At 43.7% G+C, this 16,200-nt stretch overlaps 1 protein-coding gene across 1 annotated transcript in view; it reads left to right on the forward strand.

Annotated features, from left to right (window-relative positions):
* Positions 1 to 8,262: 8,262 nt before the first annotated feature.
* tiparp (TCDD-inducible poly(ADP-ribose) polymerase) overlaps positions 8,263 to 16,200 on the forward strand; it is a 28,601-nt gene continuing 20,663 nt past the window's right edge. The window contains exons 1-2 of the mRNA XM_061681920.1: positions 8,263 to 8,561; positions 9,511 to 10,482. Of these exons, the coding sequence (XP_061537904.1) occupies positions 9,530 to 10,482 (953 nt within the window). The 5' untranslated portion in view covers positions 8,263 to 8,561; positions 9,511 to 9,529. The remainder of the gene's footprint in view (positions 8,562 to 9,510; positions 10,483 to 16,200) is intronic.

Here is a 16,200-nt window from a genome sequence, read left to right on the forward strand (position 1 = left end):
GCAACAATATTGTACAGCAAGTGACTCCACGTTTCCCCCCTTACATCCTTATTGTGACACATCCCGTTTTAAACTGTGACATGACCAGTGAGCAAATCAACATATCAATGTATCAAACAAGTGTATTTCAATAACAAAGCTGCATTTTTCTTTTCACATTTGAATCTGAAAATAATGCATCTGTATTTTCTTTTTCCGTGACAATTACAAAAGAGATAACACCAGTAAACGGTTAACATGTGATAGTCTTCAACTGTTCAACCTCTCGTTATTCCAAAGAAAGTCACTCAAAAAATAGTAAATATTCTAAGTCAGTGCCAAGACCATCCACAAGAAATACATTAGAGTATGGCTTTAAAGTTTATTTACTACAGTATAACCCATAAACTAAAATGTTGACATCGTAAGCATGTAATCAATTAATGCATTTACAATAACACCTGTGCGGGACGTTTGTTTTTAACTCAATCAAACAAGCCATCAGAATGTATGTAATCCAGTCTTTAATTATGGTCATATCAAAAGTATTGTGTTGACTTGCTTCAGGGGCATTCATCAATTTAGTTTTTCTGTGCCTTTGAGTGCCACCATAACCACAAGACCCAAAGCCGATCTCCTTTGTACAAAAATATAATACATACAAATACTGCATGTATGAAATGTAGTGTTTTAAAGCAAAAAGCAACCAACAATGTCCGTGAATTTTACCATGGGAGGCAGTGGGATCAATCTCTGTGGGAGTTAAAGGGAGTAGGATTTATTTTAAACACTCACTTGGGAATGGGAGGGCATCGGATCAACCTATCTGGGAGTGGGAGTGAGCGGGAGTCAAAACCCATTCCCGTGTCAGCCTCTACGCCACCTAAGGTTGCGGAGGCCGAACTCATGTATGTTAAGTGGAATTTCGCAGAGTATAGTGTGAAAAAGTGGAGAGATTATTTATATGTGCATGTAAACGTATATACCAATTTCTGAACAATAGGCTTTGGTGAAATAAGACGGACTGATCCACGCCACACCACAGACACACACACACACACACACACACACACCCTCCAGGGCTAATCTTCTATATCCCACCCCCACCTCGACCCAAAAGTCAGACCATGCCTTTGATCAACATTGTGAAGGCACACTGGGTGAGAAGGGGTTGGGAGGTCCCAACCTGCGAAGTGCCGGATATTGTTTTGCTACTTCCTACCCTCTAAGCTATGACCCGCGGAACCTCAGGCAAGGAGCCTTGTGTTTAGGTGACCCTCAACCTCTGCTGTGCTCCTCCCTCCCTCTCTCCCTTTCTTTTCTTTTCCTTTTTCCCTCCTCCTTTCTTCCTTTCACTCATTCCTATCCCCTTGAACCTTAACTATATATTATTAATACTATCCTATTGGAGCTGATCATCTAAATACCACCAAAGTGAAGGCACACAAGCACACACACACATTCCTGCATGGTCTCCATAGCAGCAGAAATCCTTGATAGCATGCTTTGAACCTGACTTGGGTGGGTAGGTCACCGGGTCCCTCCACAAAGGGACAACGAGATGGTCCCACCGTCTGTTTTATGCACATTAGAGGTCTTGTGGTGGGCAATAAAGGTCATGTGCTCACTCAACATGAGACGAGGCAGAGATCAGCACTAAAAGTGACCCTTGCTTTTTCATTTGTAAACAACCTCAGTACGCATGGTTCTCCATGTGACTCCTTCTATGACACGCACACAGACAATACCTGCAGAAACTGTTGTTGCAGGATTCCCTACACACCTCTTGGACTTGGATATTGTTACTTTAAGTCATAGGTGAGCGTCATTTCCAAGTAGACCAACTGGCTTGATCACAGTAAAGCTTTTGTCTCGTGTCAATCAACAGTGGAACCTCTAAGATCATACACAATGCAATCTGGGATACTGGTGAAAGTCAGATTTATTTAGATTTTTGAAATAAATTTTCCCATCAGAAATAATGGGAGATAGGGCCAACCCATTGCCTTCATAAAACATGTTTTATGAATACAGCCAGTGTTTCAAGTGATATTTTACCATTCTTAACTGCCATATAAGTGTAAAAAAAAAAAAAAGTTAACCTTTAATTCATTAGTTCATCTACCGTTCTGCTTATCCTCACCAGGGTCGCGGGCGTGCTGGAGCCTATCCCAGCAATCTTCTGGCGAGAGGCGGGGTACACCCTGAACCGGTCACCAGCCAATCGCAGGGCACATATAAACAAACAACCATTTGCTCTCACATTCACACCTACGGGCAATTTAGAGTATTGAATTAACCTACCCTCCATGTCTTTGGGATGTGGGAGGAAACCGGAGTACCCGGAGAAAACTCACGCAAGCACGTGGAGAACATGCATACACCACACAGGCGGGGCCGGGATTTGAACCCCGTTCCCCAGAACTGTGAGGCAGATGTGCTAACCAGTCACTCACCGTGCCGCCTAAAGTTAACCATTATTTATTGTAAAAGAATAGTACCATTGCAGTTACACCATAATATAGTTGTCACAAATGCCAAACCAGAAGCCAAAGAAAAAGCAAAACACACGGCCAGGGATAATTCTTTGATGTTTGCTGCTAAGACAGTTGGCATGTGACATCATGTATGATGATATACTGAACTGTGTTTTGTAGAGGTGCATTTTCCGCAAACATTATTATATTTGACAGGTATGACTAAGGGCGGAGCGGCACGGTGGACGAATGGTTAGAGCGTCTGCCTCACAGTTCTGAGGTCTGGGGTTCAATCCCCGGCCCCGCCTGTGTGGAGTTTGCATGTTCTCCCCGTGCCTGCGTGGGTTTTCTCCGGGCACTCCGGTTTCCTCCCACATCCCAAAAACATGCATGGTAGGTTAATTGACAACTCTAAATTTCCCGTAGGTGTGAATGTGAGTGTGAATGGTTGTTTATTTATATGTGCCCTGCAAAATGCTGGCAACCAGTTCAGGGTGTACCCCGCCTCCTGCCCGATGATAGCTGGGATAGGCTACAGCACGCCCGCGACCGTAGTGACGAGAAGCAGCTCAGAAAATGGATGGATGGATGGATGGATGGATGGATGGATGGTGGACGACTGGTTAGCACATCTGCCTCACAGTTCTGGGGACACAGGTTCACATCTGGCCTCGCCTTTGTGGAGTTTGCATTTTCTCCACATGCTTGCGTACTCCGGTTTCATCCCATATCCTCAAAAAATGCATGGTAGGTTAATTGAAGACTCTAAATTGCCTGTAGGTGTGAATGTAAGAGCGAATGTTTTTTTGTTGTTGTTTATATGCGCCATGCGATTGGCGACCAGTTCCGGGTGTATGTACCCGCCTCTCGCCCAGAGTCAGCTGGTATAGGCTCCAGCACACCTGCAACCCTAGTAAGGATAAGCGGTACGGACAATGGATGGATGGATTGATGTTAACTTGTATGAATACGTGGGGAAATGGTGGCTACTGTACAGCATGCTATATTGTTATGCATTTATATAATCGAATGAAATGTATTAAAGTTGCTATCAAAATAAAACTAATGCTTGATTTTACCAAACACTGATACCATGTTAGTTTAGTGGATATTGCCACGCCGAGCCTTATTGCAGCACATAAACTCGTATTGTTCACAACAGTGCTGACATCAACGGGGCTGTCACTGGCACAACTGACATCCTTTTGTCAAACACGCTGATGCAGACAGGCAGCATAAGGTCGCTCACACACTCTGTTCCCTCCGCATCATTTTGATTGCAGCCAGCAAACCTCCAGAACCAAAGAGAACTGTAGTGAAATGTGTTGTGTGGAGGGCAGGTGTGTGGACACCAATGCAGATATTCAGCAGCACTGAATATCATGCTTTACACTCAGATAGGTATGCATGTTCTCAAGCATGAATAAGGAACAGATAAGGTCCAAAATCCACACAGGTGAGACCAGATTTGAACACAAGTCCACAGAATTGTGAGGCAGATGTGCTAAGCAGTTGGTCACCGTGCCGCCACAAGTTAACGTCTTTTTAATTGACAACTTTTAGAAAGGTATTCATTTGACAAAATGCTTTTTCAAGTAGTGTATCATACTGAGCGGCCTTTCTAATATTTGACCATATAACAGGGGCAAAATATTAAACACATTTGATGTAGTGGTGTATGTTGTGGCCTTTGAGAGTATTTCATAGACACTGAGGCCTTTACGTTTTGTTTCCATTAGGGCCAGGACTTGAGTGTGTTAATTTTGATGAATTAATTACAGAAAAATCAATGTGTTTTTTTAAACACAGTTAATTGCACTGCTATATAAGTGCCCTAATTCCTGGCATGCCGATAGCACTGATGCAAAAGATGCACTGAGTGACATCGGTGCACTAGAACATACTAAAGACATGATGAAAGAAATGAGACCACATTTCTTGGTCCCCTGGATGGAAAGTTTATTATTGGAAAAAATGCTCAATGGAAGAATAGAGAAGAGCATGGTGCTGTTGTATGCCAATTGTGCAACAAAGACGTTGCTTATCACTGACATACTTCAAGCCTATGCTATCACCTTTAATACAAAACACTGCAGCAAGCACGGACACTAGAGCTAACATTAGCGTCAAGAGTTCTAGTGCGGCCAAGGCTAGTATGTCTTGATAACTAAAAGAAAGAAACTTGAATTGTGAGCATAATGGATTTGTTATGAAATAACACTGAATGTTTATCAAACTGGTATGACCTATATTACAGAGTTTTGGCACAATAGAGGGATATAGGACAGGGACTGTTTCTGTTTTTTTGTTTTTGTTTTTTTACCATTTTAGATTATAGATGGAACATTGGTTTACTTTTGGTCAAGGATATTTTTGGGTTTTCTACTGCTGTGAAAACAAAATCAAATGTGCTTCCAAGACACTGAAAGTGTTTAGGTTTATAAGTCAGTTCAAAGCTTGAATAGCCACCTCAAATTTATGAGTTACAGCCTTGTGAATATTGTCAGCTAAAAATACAACTTGATAAATCAAATTCCTATATTACACCTTAAAAAGAATGCACCAATCTGTTTTTGTGTGTGATCTCCTACAGAAGAATTCTTTTTTTTTTTTGTAATCATTGTTTACGTTCACATAAGCATCTCTTTGTTTGCCGTTTGTATTTTAAAAAAGTGCTGATGGTGCCAAAATGTTTCTATTCAATCAAAATGTGATGAAGTGTGATTAATAATTGCAATGCCTCATAGAGCCCCATCACTATTTTCCATAGCACTGAACTGTTTCAAGCATAAAAGACATGTCAAGGCTGAGGGCCTGTCACGTCTACAATAATAATAATATGTGCAGGTATGTGAACAGATCAAAAGAGCTAAACATCCATCCCATCCATCCATTTTCTGAACCGCTAGGGTCGCCGGTGTGCTGGAGCCTATCCCAGCTATCATAGAGCAGGAGGCGGGGTACACCCTGAACTGGTTGCCAGCCAATCGCAGGGCACATACAAACAAACTGTGAGTGTGAATGGTACACTCACAGTCACACCTACGGGCAATTTAGAGTCTCCAATTAATGCATTTTTTTGGGATGTGGGAGGAAACCGGAATGCTCGGAGAAAACCCACACAGGCACAGGGAGAACATGCAAACTCCACACAGGCGGGGCTGGGGATTGAACCCCGGTCCTCAGAACTGTGAGGCAGACCCTCTAACCAGTCGACCACCGTGCCACCAGAGCTAAACATGTCAACCTTATTTAAAAAAAACAACAACAACAACAAATGCTGCCTTTTACTATTTCTATTTGCAAACCGGAAGCAGTTTACTCATCTTTTGTATTCTGGTGTGTAGCCACTGTGGCTTTGACATCTAACCTAATTTTGCTTCACTGTTTGACCCCCTTCTCAGACTGATGCAGCAAATAAAAAGGTCTGCATGTTATATTGTATGCCCAGCAGTGAGCTTATTGTTCTACCTGTGCTATGACTACAATATCTAAATATTAAAGGATCATCGCGGTGCTCTATTTTGTTTTTGTTTTTATTTCATGTGCTCAAACTGCTAATTGCCATTAGGAGATAGAGTGTCCTCTCAAACAAGTTGAGGCTTGAACAATGGCTCGTCTTTTAGGCATGTCAGCCAAGGAAGACTGCTCCAGATCTGTCTGTACGCATCCAGGCAATTACTCTTTTATACGTCAGCTGCTCTCTGTTTAGAATGGGCAAGCCTGTACTTTCCCAATGACCAGCTTTCATTTCCACTGCTTTGACAGCATCAGTATTTTTCTCGAAGATAGCTGTACACCATTGGTCTTATTTCTGTCAGATCAGGCTGCAATTTGTGCAGATAACATCATGTTCATAGCAGGGAGGGTTGCTTTAAAATCACTGTGACACAAGCAGAAAGTTTTCCCTTACCTTTACAGTTCATGGGGTTAATAGTGGGGATGTTAAAACGTGTGTAAAAGGTGCTTAGGGTGTTTTTAAGATCATGTTAATCTTATGATTTGTTTCATCCATGCCATGGACACAGGATTACAGTAGTACCACACAACTAACTAGGTAGCCACTGTCACTTGTTATCAAAGGAAGAGTTTTCATTGATTTCACTATTAAACCTGTTTAACCTTTTTTTCCTGCTCCCTCCCCCCACACACACTTATATGCCTGTTGAGAATGTCATCATTAAAATACAGCCTTTAAGTAATGTAATTGTTTCATGATGCAACAGATTGACTCTGGAACAGATTCATTTAAATTTCACATTTTCCTATAGGTGAAAAAAGTTCAACTCAGAAGAAAATCTATGGGATTGTGAGAAGTTCTACTGTATTTAGTCTCATGTAGTATTCATACATTGGAACATATGGTAGTTGATTTGCGATCTTTTAGAAATACACATCATTGTTGTGGTTGGTTTCCCAGAATCTTCTCTGTACTTTCTGATGTATGGTGACACAGCTATTAGTTCAGCATTTATTTAGTACTCATTAAACAATTCCGAGAGAAATTTGCATTTTAGAAGCCGCAGCTGTTTGGTGGAGCTGGCTTGTCGGCAAACAATGAAACTGTGGCGACGAGGCCATGCAGCACAGCAGGTTCCTGAAAAAGAAGAATGACTTCTAGTTTAACATGGAGTAAATGGAAGCTGACTCGACACACAACCAGTAAACATTGCAACACCACTGAAAATGAAATACACTGTAGGACTCTTTCACGCAACAGTCCTCCAATTAACATGACAAAGTTATAAGAACTCACTAACTTTTTTCAATTCAACTTTTCATCTTTTGTTGGTTCTTCTTTAGAGATGTATGATGGCAAAAGTGTCATTAATTTTGATTAAACCTGTTGGCTCCTGAACTAGTAGTTTCTAGGTCTGGTAATACTAACTGCACAGTATTTTGGATGTGTGTGTTTTGGTGAACAACACTAACTCTTTAAAAACAAGTGAAAATATATTTGACTATTTGAGAAGTGTTGCCCCAGCAAATAATCCAATATTTGACAAATAACCTTTTTTTCAGTTGCTACTCAAGAACAAAATAGTTGCACTATACAATGCATTTTCTATCTTCATCTGTATTTGTTTACGAGCAGAACTTCCCCCAAATTACGCCGAGGTTTTCCTTGAAACTTGTTGGACTGGTGGTGCATGTACAAAATAATAACCCAGTAGATGTTGCCGTTTATTTATTTATTTTATTTTTTTAGATAGTTAGGTCACATTGTTCCATGGCTGTTGTGTTAAGAATGTGGGCAACAGTGTATGAGGGATAACCACGTGTGCATCACAGTTATAAGGTTCAGGGTTCGGCCTTCCTCTGTGGAGTTTGCATGTTCTTGTGACTCAAGCTCGCATGTGATCTAAGGAGGGCAGGTGTCATAGAAAATGGATGTAAGGATCCTAACAATGTTATTGTATGTTTTTCTGTAAGCTACATAATGGATGTATGGATTTCATATATAGAATTGTGTGTTGACATATTTAGGCCAACAACACCATTCTAAAAATAGTTTTCCAGGAAAACGTGGTCACGTTTTGAGAATTATTCATGGTGTTAATTATTTGGACTAATTTGTGCACTTATCTAACAGCGGTTTCAAATTCAGCATCAGTAGTACTACTCATAGACCAGACAGTTGCCCATTGTGAATGCAGGAGTGGGAACAAAGGCACCCGCTGGCGCCCACCCACGTGCAACTTCTTCCGGCCACCGCTAGACGACTCTGCCCTTGCTCCGTGGACCTCGAGCCCGGATCTCAAGTCCCACCCTCCAGTAAGTTAGGAGGCGGGCCCTGTCCCGGCAGAGGAGAGGCAGCACAGCGATTCCTCTCACAGCTGAACTTCGCTCGTTGTGCTCGCTGATCTCTTTGCTTTGACGAACGGCTCAAGGATACAAAGAGACGGGCGGACATGCGGTAGCGACAGAGCATGAGAGCGACGGCGGCAGCGGAGAGAGACGACGAGGTTTACCCGGACTACCGTCTTGTCTTATCGGCGTACGGATATTACTGTGGAGCTCTCTGACCGGGTTCCGCCGATGTGCTCACCGGTTGTAACGTACCAAAGACCGCTGAGACCTGATAAGGGCGACTTTATCGCACAGGTAGGGCGTATTATTCTCTCTCTCTCTCTCTCTCTCTCTCTCTCTATCTATCTATCAATCATTTTTGTTCTTTTTTTCCTGGCGTACCCTCGACGTTGTCGGAACTCTGGATGTTGCGCTGTTGTTGTTTTGGTGGATGGCCACTAGCTACGTAGGCCCATAAAGAAGTCCCGTGCCAGGCGAAGAAACGTATCTTCTTATTTGATGCGGGAAAGCTAAGCTAGCAAGGTGGGTGGAAGAGGAAGGCAGCGCCCGGTGCTCTGGTGTGGTGCTCTTTTTTTGGTCGCTGTTCCGCCGCAGTGGATGTGTGTGTGTGTGGGGGGGGGGGGGGGGGGGGTGTAGGCTACGTGCAAAGTAGCGTGGGGGCAGCGACGTGTGCGCTGCACGTAGACGACCCCGGGGCTGCGTATCAGACTACCGTGATCAAAATACAACGTCCCGGGAGAGAGAGAGTGGTAGTTCCGTGTCACAGCCTTGATTCTATCTCTCTTTCATGGTGGAAGCACAACACCGGTTATTTGTATGGCACCCACAACGTTCGAATAAAAGCGGCATTATACAATTATCACGAGATAAGCGAAGCTGGGTGATTGTGACTCCATCCCCTCCTTCATTTGGCTTGGGTAATATATTTTCCGTTTCGTTTGCTGGTTGCGATCAATTCGTTTTTCGAACTTATTGCTTGTACGCAGGCAGGCAGTTATGTTGCCCTTATTATTCAAGTGCAATCCACTTGGTTGTTTCTTCGCCGTGTCGCAGGCGTTACACGCAGTACAGGTTTCGTTTCAGCACATAGACGGCGCCGGCTCTCTTTCCGGGAAAGGAAAGGCGCGTTAAGCGCTATTAATCATCACTTCATGCTACAGGATGACTTCACCTTGGGAAAAGATTAAGAGATTACAGGCATGAACCTATGATGACTACTTCTTTATCTTATCTTTCCCCCCAGGACCACAGAGGTGTGCAACATGGATAAAACTTTGCACATTCTCCAGAAATCCGCAGACGGTGTACCGACTGGGATCTCGCTGGATGTGAGTTTAAACGTGGACGAAGGGGAGGACTTCACGGAACAATCGATCGTGGGACTCTCGGACAAAATACCTCTGGTGAAACCTTATTTCAAAAAGAAGCCGAGGAAATTAGACGCCAAATGCCTTCACCGCGCCTTGGAGGAGCCCATCCTGACCACTCTGCTCAGCGGCGACATGCCGGGGGACGGCGTGTTCGTGCCGCGGAGTCAGGCTGGACGCACGCCGGGGAACCTGTGCGCGGCGGTCGCCGCTAAACAGAACTGCATCGTCCCGGTGTGTGGCCTCAAAGACACGCCGGCCGCGACAGCGGGCACCGGAGATGTGGAGATGGCCGATACTACTGCGGAGTTGGAGGAGACAGAGCGGCGAGGGGAGCGACCCAAGGCGGGCATCAGGGCTGCGGGGAGCACGGACACAATAACGTCAGCAAGCAGGGATGTACCTCCCATAGTCGCACCCCAGGCTTCTCACCAGGAGGGAGCCATCAAAAGCAATGACCTCTTAACTCACCCCAAACCCCCCCCTACTAAAGACTGCACTTCCCTCCAGGACGCCCACCCCCTACTCCTGCAATCCCCGCAGCCTGACAAAAGAGTGCTTTTTCAGAATAAAAGTGAAGAGGCCTCCCTCGACTTGGTGTTTGAGCTTCTCACCCAGCTTCAGTATCACACACACCAGTCAGACTCCGTGGACATTTGTGTGGATTTCCTCCAAGGACAATGCGTGTATGGCAGTGACTGCGCCCACCACCACACGGTCCTGCCCTACCACTGGCAGATCCGCAGGAGCGAAACTCAGACGTGGCAAAGCATAGCGGATGAGTCCCAGGAACAGCTGGAGCGACTGTACTGCAACCCAGACAATGACCAAGTCAGGCTCAAGTATCAGTAAGTGTCATTCCCACTTTCAAAATGTTTGCTTGTAACTGCAACCAGAGCAACCAGATTGTGTTGTCATTGCCACGAGTGCCTTTGTGTTTTTGTGAGATCTTTTTTGTTTTGTGATGGGTAGATATTCACTCAAGAATTTGCCCTTTAAGCTTTGTTGACAATCCACAAATTGTTAACAAAAATGTTAAGCACAGGGGAAAAAACCTTTTGATATGTATGCAGGGTCAAAAGCTGTAATGTCAAAACAAGTTTCCACCAGATCTCATCGCCATCCACAATTTAGCATAAATGAATGATATATGCATATAACATTTTCAGCCATGTCAAAACTTGGCAGATCTGATGATGTAATGTAATTGGTGCTCGTGTGGAATCTAAGCAAAAGGGCGGTAATGTTTCTTCCATATCCTGTTTCTTCTCGAGCTAAGGCAGAGTTTCCCAAACTTAGGTTGTTGTTGTAGGTTGTTTCACGGCAAATGACTTTTTGAGTTATGTTTATAGTAAATTATTGTCTTTTGTGTTCTACAAATAGTTTATGTTGACATTATGGCACTGATACATGATCTAGTTTCATAAGTTTGGGTATATGGATAACAATAGAGGTCGATAATGCGTTTCAAGTGCAGTTGGTTGCTGCTTTACTCGATACTTGAGAGTTTTCAGTATTTCTAAAGGATACTGTTTGGTAATGGGATAGGTGCCAATGTCATGACAACACTGGTGCAGTAAGCTGATATGCCGTTTGTACCCAATAAGCTACTTCTCATTCATTGTGTTTGAAACGTCACACGCTTTCTTCTTTGGTTGCATCGGTGCTGACAAACTGGGGACTGGCATGTACACATGGAGTGCAAGTGTCCGTTACATACAAATATGGGTTTTATTTCATGCCTGCATGTGTGAAAAGTGACTTAATAGCTTTTAATACAACTTATGTCACTAATTTATGTCTCTGAATATATGTGCTTGTTCTTTCTGTTATTGTGTGCAAAGGTAATCTATCAGCTCCTCACCATATGACTTCCCATCTCCCCACTGTGATATTTGTGATTCATTTCCTGTAAGTCAGCCCTCTGCTTGGCTGCAGCTCTGTCCTAAGCAGACTTTAGAGCACTCATGGCAGAGCGTGGTGAACTTCTGTGACCCCCCTGTGCGGTCACTGACACAGCCGCACTTGGCAGCTTCCATCCCTCCCTCAGTCATAGACATGCACACAATAGAGCACACACATACTTACACACACACACACACACACACACACACACACACTCTCTCTCTCTCTCACTCTCGCTCGCTCGCTCTCTGCTCAGCACGCAGATGCTCACACGAATGAGAAGAGAGAAGCTCAGTGGCTCGCAGCGCTCACACGCACACAGTTTAGCAGACAGAGATAAACCTCTTTTTCACTCTCCTCTCACATGCCCACAGTTACACACACACACGCACACATGCAAGCACTTGGCAAACCATGGTGGGGTGACATTAAGGAGCATGCCGTTTCCTGCGGAACAGTACTGTATGCATGCATCGCCAAACGCAATGAGAACATGCACGGTGACCTTGTTCTAAATAGGAAAAGTACCTCTAAGAAGCCGTTTACACTAGTTGTGTCTTGTTGGTAAATATTACTTTGTGTGCTAGATGTAGCAGGAACAGCACATCTTTAGTTAGGTATGCTACACCTACGCAATCTGACTACAAGAGGTGCCAGAAATCTCTACACAAGGCACTGTAATTCTGCCCCACTCCAACAACAATAATGAACATTTTGTCAAATGAGTGACATTGTCAAACATAATTATTCTAATATTCTAATCTAAACTTTTGGAAAATCATCATTACGTTGTGCAGCTACATCTTATGTAGTGTATTTACCTCAACATTGGCACATGGTTTTCATCAAAAACTGCTCATTTTCTTAGTGGACCATCGCAATGGCTGTTTTCCTTGTGGGTTATATCCTCGACACCTTGAGCAAGACACTGAAGCCCCAGTTGCTCCTGGCGCTGCGTCATCAGTGTGTGAATGAGCTGTTACTTTCCTGTTGCGACTATTATTTCCAGGAATCGTGTGACTGGCTGAATAATGTGACAATGTAAAAGCACTTTGAATACCTTGATGGCATAAAAGCACTATACAAGTGAAGCCCACTTGTAAATGTACAAATCTACGCCATTTCTTTAACGTAAGATACACATTGCTAAGGCTTTTTATCATATTACCATTCTACTTTCAGTTTGTCCAAGTCTTCTACATCCCCTAACCACATCACCTGGGGACCAGTCTCACCAAGATAGATTTAAGGATTAGGGGAGGAATTTAAGGTTCAACCCGGGGTTTGCAGTATTAGGCAGGATGTGCACTCAAGTCAACTTCTACACTTGTAAACAGGTTAACTCTACTCTGTATGGTTACCTGTATAGTCAATTATACTGATAAATCAATCAAAATTCCTAGAAGACTATCTACCTCAGTGTCCTTTAAGCATCTCAGATGCTTTGGTTCCCTAAAGCAACTGAACTGGACAGTGGCAAACCCACGGTGCTTATGAGGCGACTGACCCTCACACATATAAAGCAACTCGCTGCAACAGAAACACTGTGACCCCGGTGTTCTTACCAACAAACAGGATTTTGAGGTGCCACATATAATTTACTGCACTTTTTTTCAATGGTGGCGGCTGGCTAAATCTCGCTTTTAAACACAAACATCTACTTTGGGCGTGAAACCTCGCATGATATGACATGGCGTTTTTGTCTGTGACGTTATGAAGCCATTCATCATCAATTAAACTAATGACCGACAGTCGACAAGTTACCAAACTGCACACTTGTGCGACAGTTCAGTTGGTTTTGGCCGCCTCGCTCAGTGTGCGGTGGGCCTAAGGAGCTTCTTCTATTCAAGAGGCTAGTGCTTTATCATATGAACCCAAGGGCCAAATCGGTGAGCCACTGTGTGCCTTTATCTTAATAGACCCCAGGCAGTTTCAGCTTTGCATGTACGTACAAAGATTCACGTCAGTTGTTGACTTCAACTGAAGCTCTATGCAAAGTGCTCTTCAAACAGGATATGCACCTGGTGATGCCAAACTAAATTCGTTTGTGAGTGTCTTCGGCTGTGAGTGTCTTCCGCTCTGATACAGTCAGACAGGCTCATCTGGCTCCCGTGATAGAAACTGCAGATGCCACAAAGATTGAAGCAATGGCATTAAAATACACACTTTTGTTGTTCACAATCTTCATGCATCTTTTCTGAGCTGTACATTTGTTGTTTGGCTTGGGTTTTGTTCATTCATGCAGGAAGTAAAAAAAATATAAATAATGGCTTCAATCCCCGGCCCCGCCTGTGTGGAGTTTGCATGTTCTCCCCGTGCCTCCGTTGGTTTTCTCCGGGCCCTCCGGTTTCTTCCCACATCCCAAAAACATGCATGAATTGGAGACTCTAAATTGCCCGTCGGTGTGACTGTGAGTGCGAATGGTTGTTTGTTTCTATGTGCCCTGCGATTGGGTGGCAACCAGTTCAGGGTGTACCCCGCCTCCTGCCCGATGATAGCTGGGATAGGCTCCAGCACGCCCGCGACCCTGGTGAGGAGAAGCGGCTCAGAAAATGGATGGATGGATGGATGGAAAAATGTTCCTTTAGTCCAAACATTCATGTATACAAAATCCTTAATAAATTAACGTTTTGAATGCTCAATGTTTTAACATCATAAAATGAGCCATAAAGCAGCATGGCTCAGCTGGTCCATGTCTGTTGTCACTTCCCCTCCAGCTTTCACAGTCTTTTAACATGAATAGTTGTACAGGGGATCTAAGGCAACTCTGCAAAATATTCTTCCAACATGTCAATAAATCACTGCTTTTGCATCATGTAAATCGGCACCATGTCTTTGAAAATGTTCAGCATGACTCTGGGATTGTCTTGCACTTCTTTCTGCTCTTTTTTTGTCCAGAAAAACAATGCATGGATGTTTCCCCTAATTTTGTTTGTTTTCTGGAAAGTATTAAAGTCTGTTTAAAAAATAAATAAAAATAAATAAATAAAAGTCGCCAAATATTGTGACAACACTGACTGTGGTTTTGTAAACTAGCTCCATTCTGTTCACAGCCATGTTTTTAATAGAAGCAGTGCACATCAGCAGGGATGCACTTTGAACTAAGGAAGCCGCTAAAAATTTACATATTTTCTTTTCTCCATCAAATACTCAAATTAATCAATAAAAGCGATTAGTCACCTAGATGAGTGCCTCTCTGTTTTAATGTTCTGAATTTTTTAGGGGTATAACGAGTCATTCACGAGAGCAACATTTGGATTTATATCTCTACGATCCAACTGCTTCAATCTGTGCTCTGTAAATTGGCCTGCCAGATGAATTAGATCGATTTAAAATCATTCTAAAAGATAATCCAATGATTGTATTGCTACTCGGAAATAACACATTGGATTTAAGCACAGCAGCCTTTATATATATTAGAGGTGCAACGATTAATCGACAACTGATTGATTGTCAAATTAATAACGATTTTTGATCAACGATGAATTGTTTATAGACCTTGTTGAACTTAAAATCTTCAGAATTTAAGCCTCTAAACAGTATATATGAATAAAATTTTACAGTATTATAATAATAAAGTAGTACATGTTGATAATTATCCATCCATCCATCCATCCATCCATCCATTTTCTGAACCGCTTCTCCTCACTAGGGTCGCGGGCGTGCTGGAGCCTATCCCAGCTGTCATCGGGCAGGAGGCGGGGTATGCCCTGAACTGGTTGCCAGCCAATCGCAGGGCACATACAAACAAACAACCATTCGCACTCACAGTCACACCTACGGGCAATTTATAGTCTCCATTTAATGCATGTTTTTGGGATGTGGGAGGAAACCGGAGTGCCCGGAGAAAACCCTCGCAGGCACGGGGAGAACATGCAAACTCCACACAGGCGGGGTCGGGATTGAACCCGGGTCCTCAGAACTGTGAGGCTGACGCTCTAACCAGTCGACCACCGTGCCGCCATGTTGATAATTATTCATTCATTCATTTCTGAGCCGCTTCTCCTCACTAGGGTCGCGGGCGTGCTGGAGCCAATCCCAGCTGTCATCGGGCAGGAGGCGGGGTACACCCTGAACTGGTTGCCAGCCAATCGCAGGGCACATAGGAACAAACAACCATTTGCACTCACAGTCATGCCTACGGGCAATTTAGAGTCTCCAATTCATGCATGTTTTTGGGATGTGGGAGGAAACCGGAGTGCCCGGAGAAAACCCACGCAGGCACGGGGCGAACATGCAAACTCCACACAGGCGGGGCCGGGATTGAACCCGGGTCCTCAGAACTGTGAGGCTGACGCTCTAACCAGTCGACCACCGTGCCGCCATGTTGATAATTATATTTAATATAATTATAAAGCAGTTGTGTTTCATCAAAATAAGATTAAGTTGGCCTGTCTATGACATCATCGTCTCACACCGGCAATGCTGGCAGACATTAAAATGTAGCATGGCGGATGTCTATGAGAAGCCGGCAAGCCTGAAATTATCAAGCCACCATTATCATTATGGTCCAATGTGTGGAAACACTTTGTCATTTACAAAGACGGAGATGTTCTAACAATCGCTGTTTCGCTAACCACCTATGAAGTTGCCATGGGATTTTCACATAACGCTGGCTGTCCAGGAAACCCCTTGCAGTGGTCCTTCTACAGCAGCAGCCA

This window comes from Phycodurus eques, chromosome 7, assembly GCF_024500275.1.
Source record: "Phycodurus eques isolate BA_2022a chromosome 7, UOR_Pequ_1.1, whole genome shotgun sequence".
NCBI lineage: Eukaryota > Metazoa > Chordata > Actinopteri > Syngnathiformes > Syngnathidae > Phycodurus > Phycodurus eques.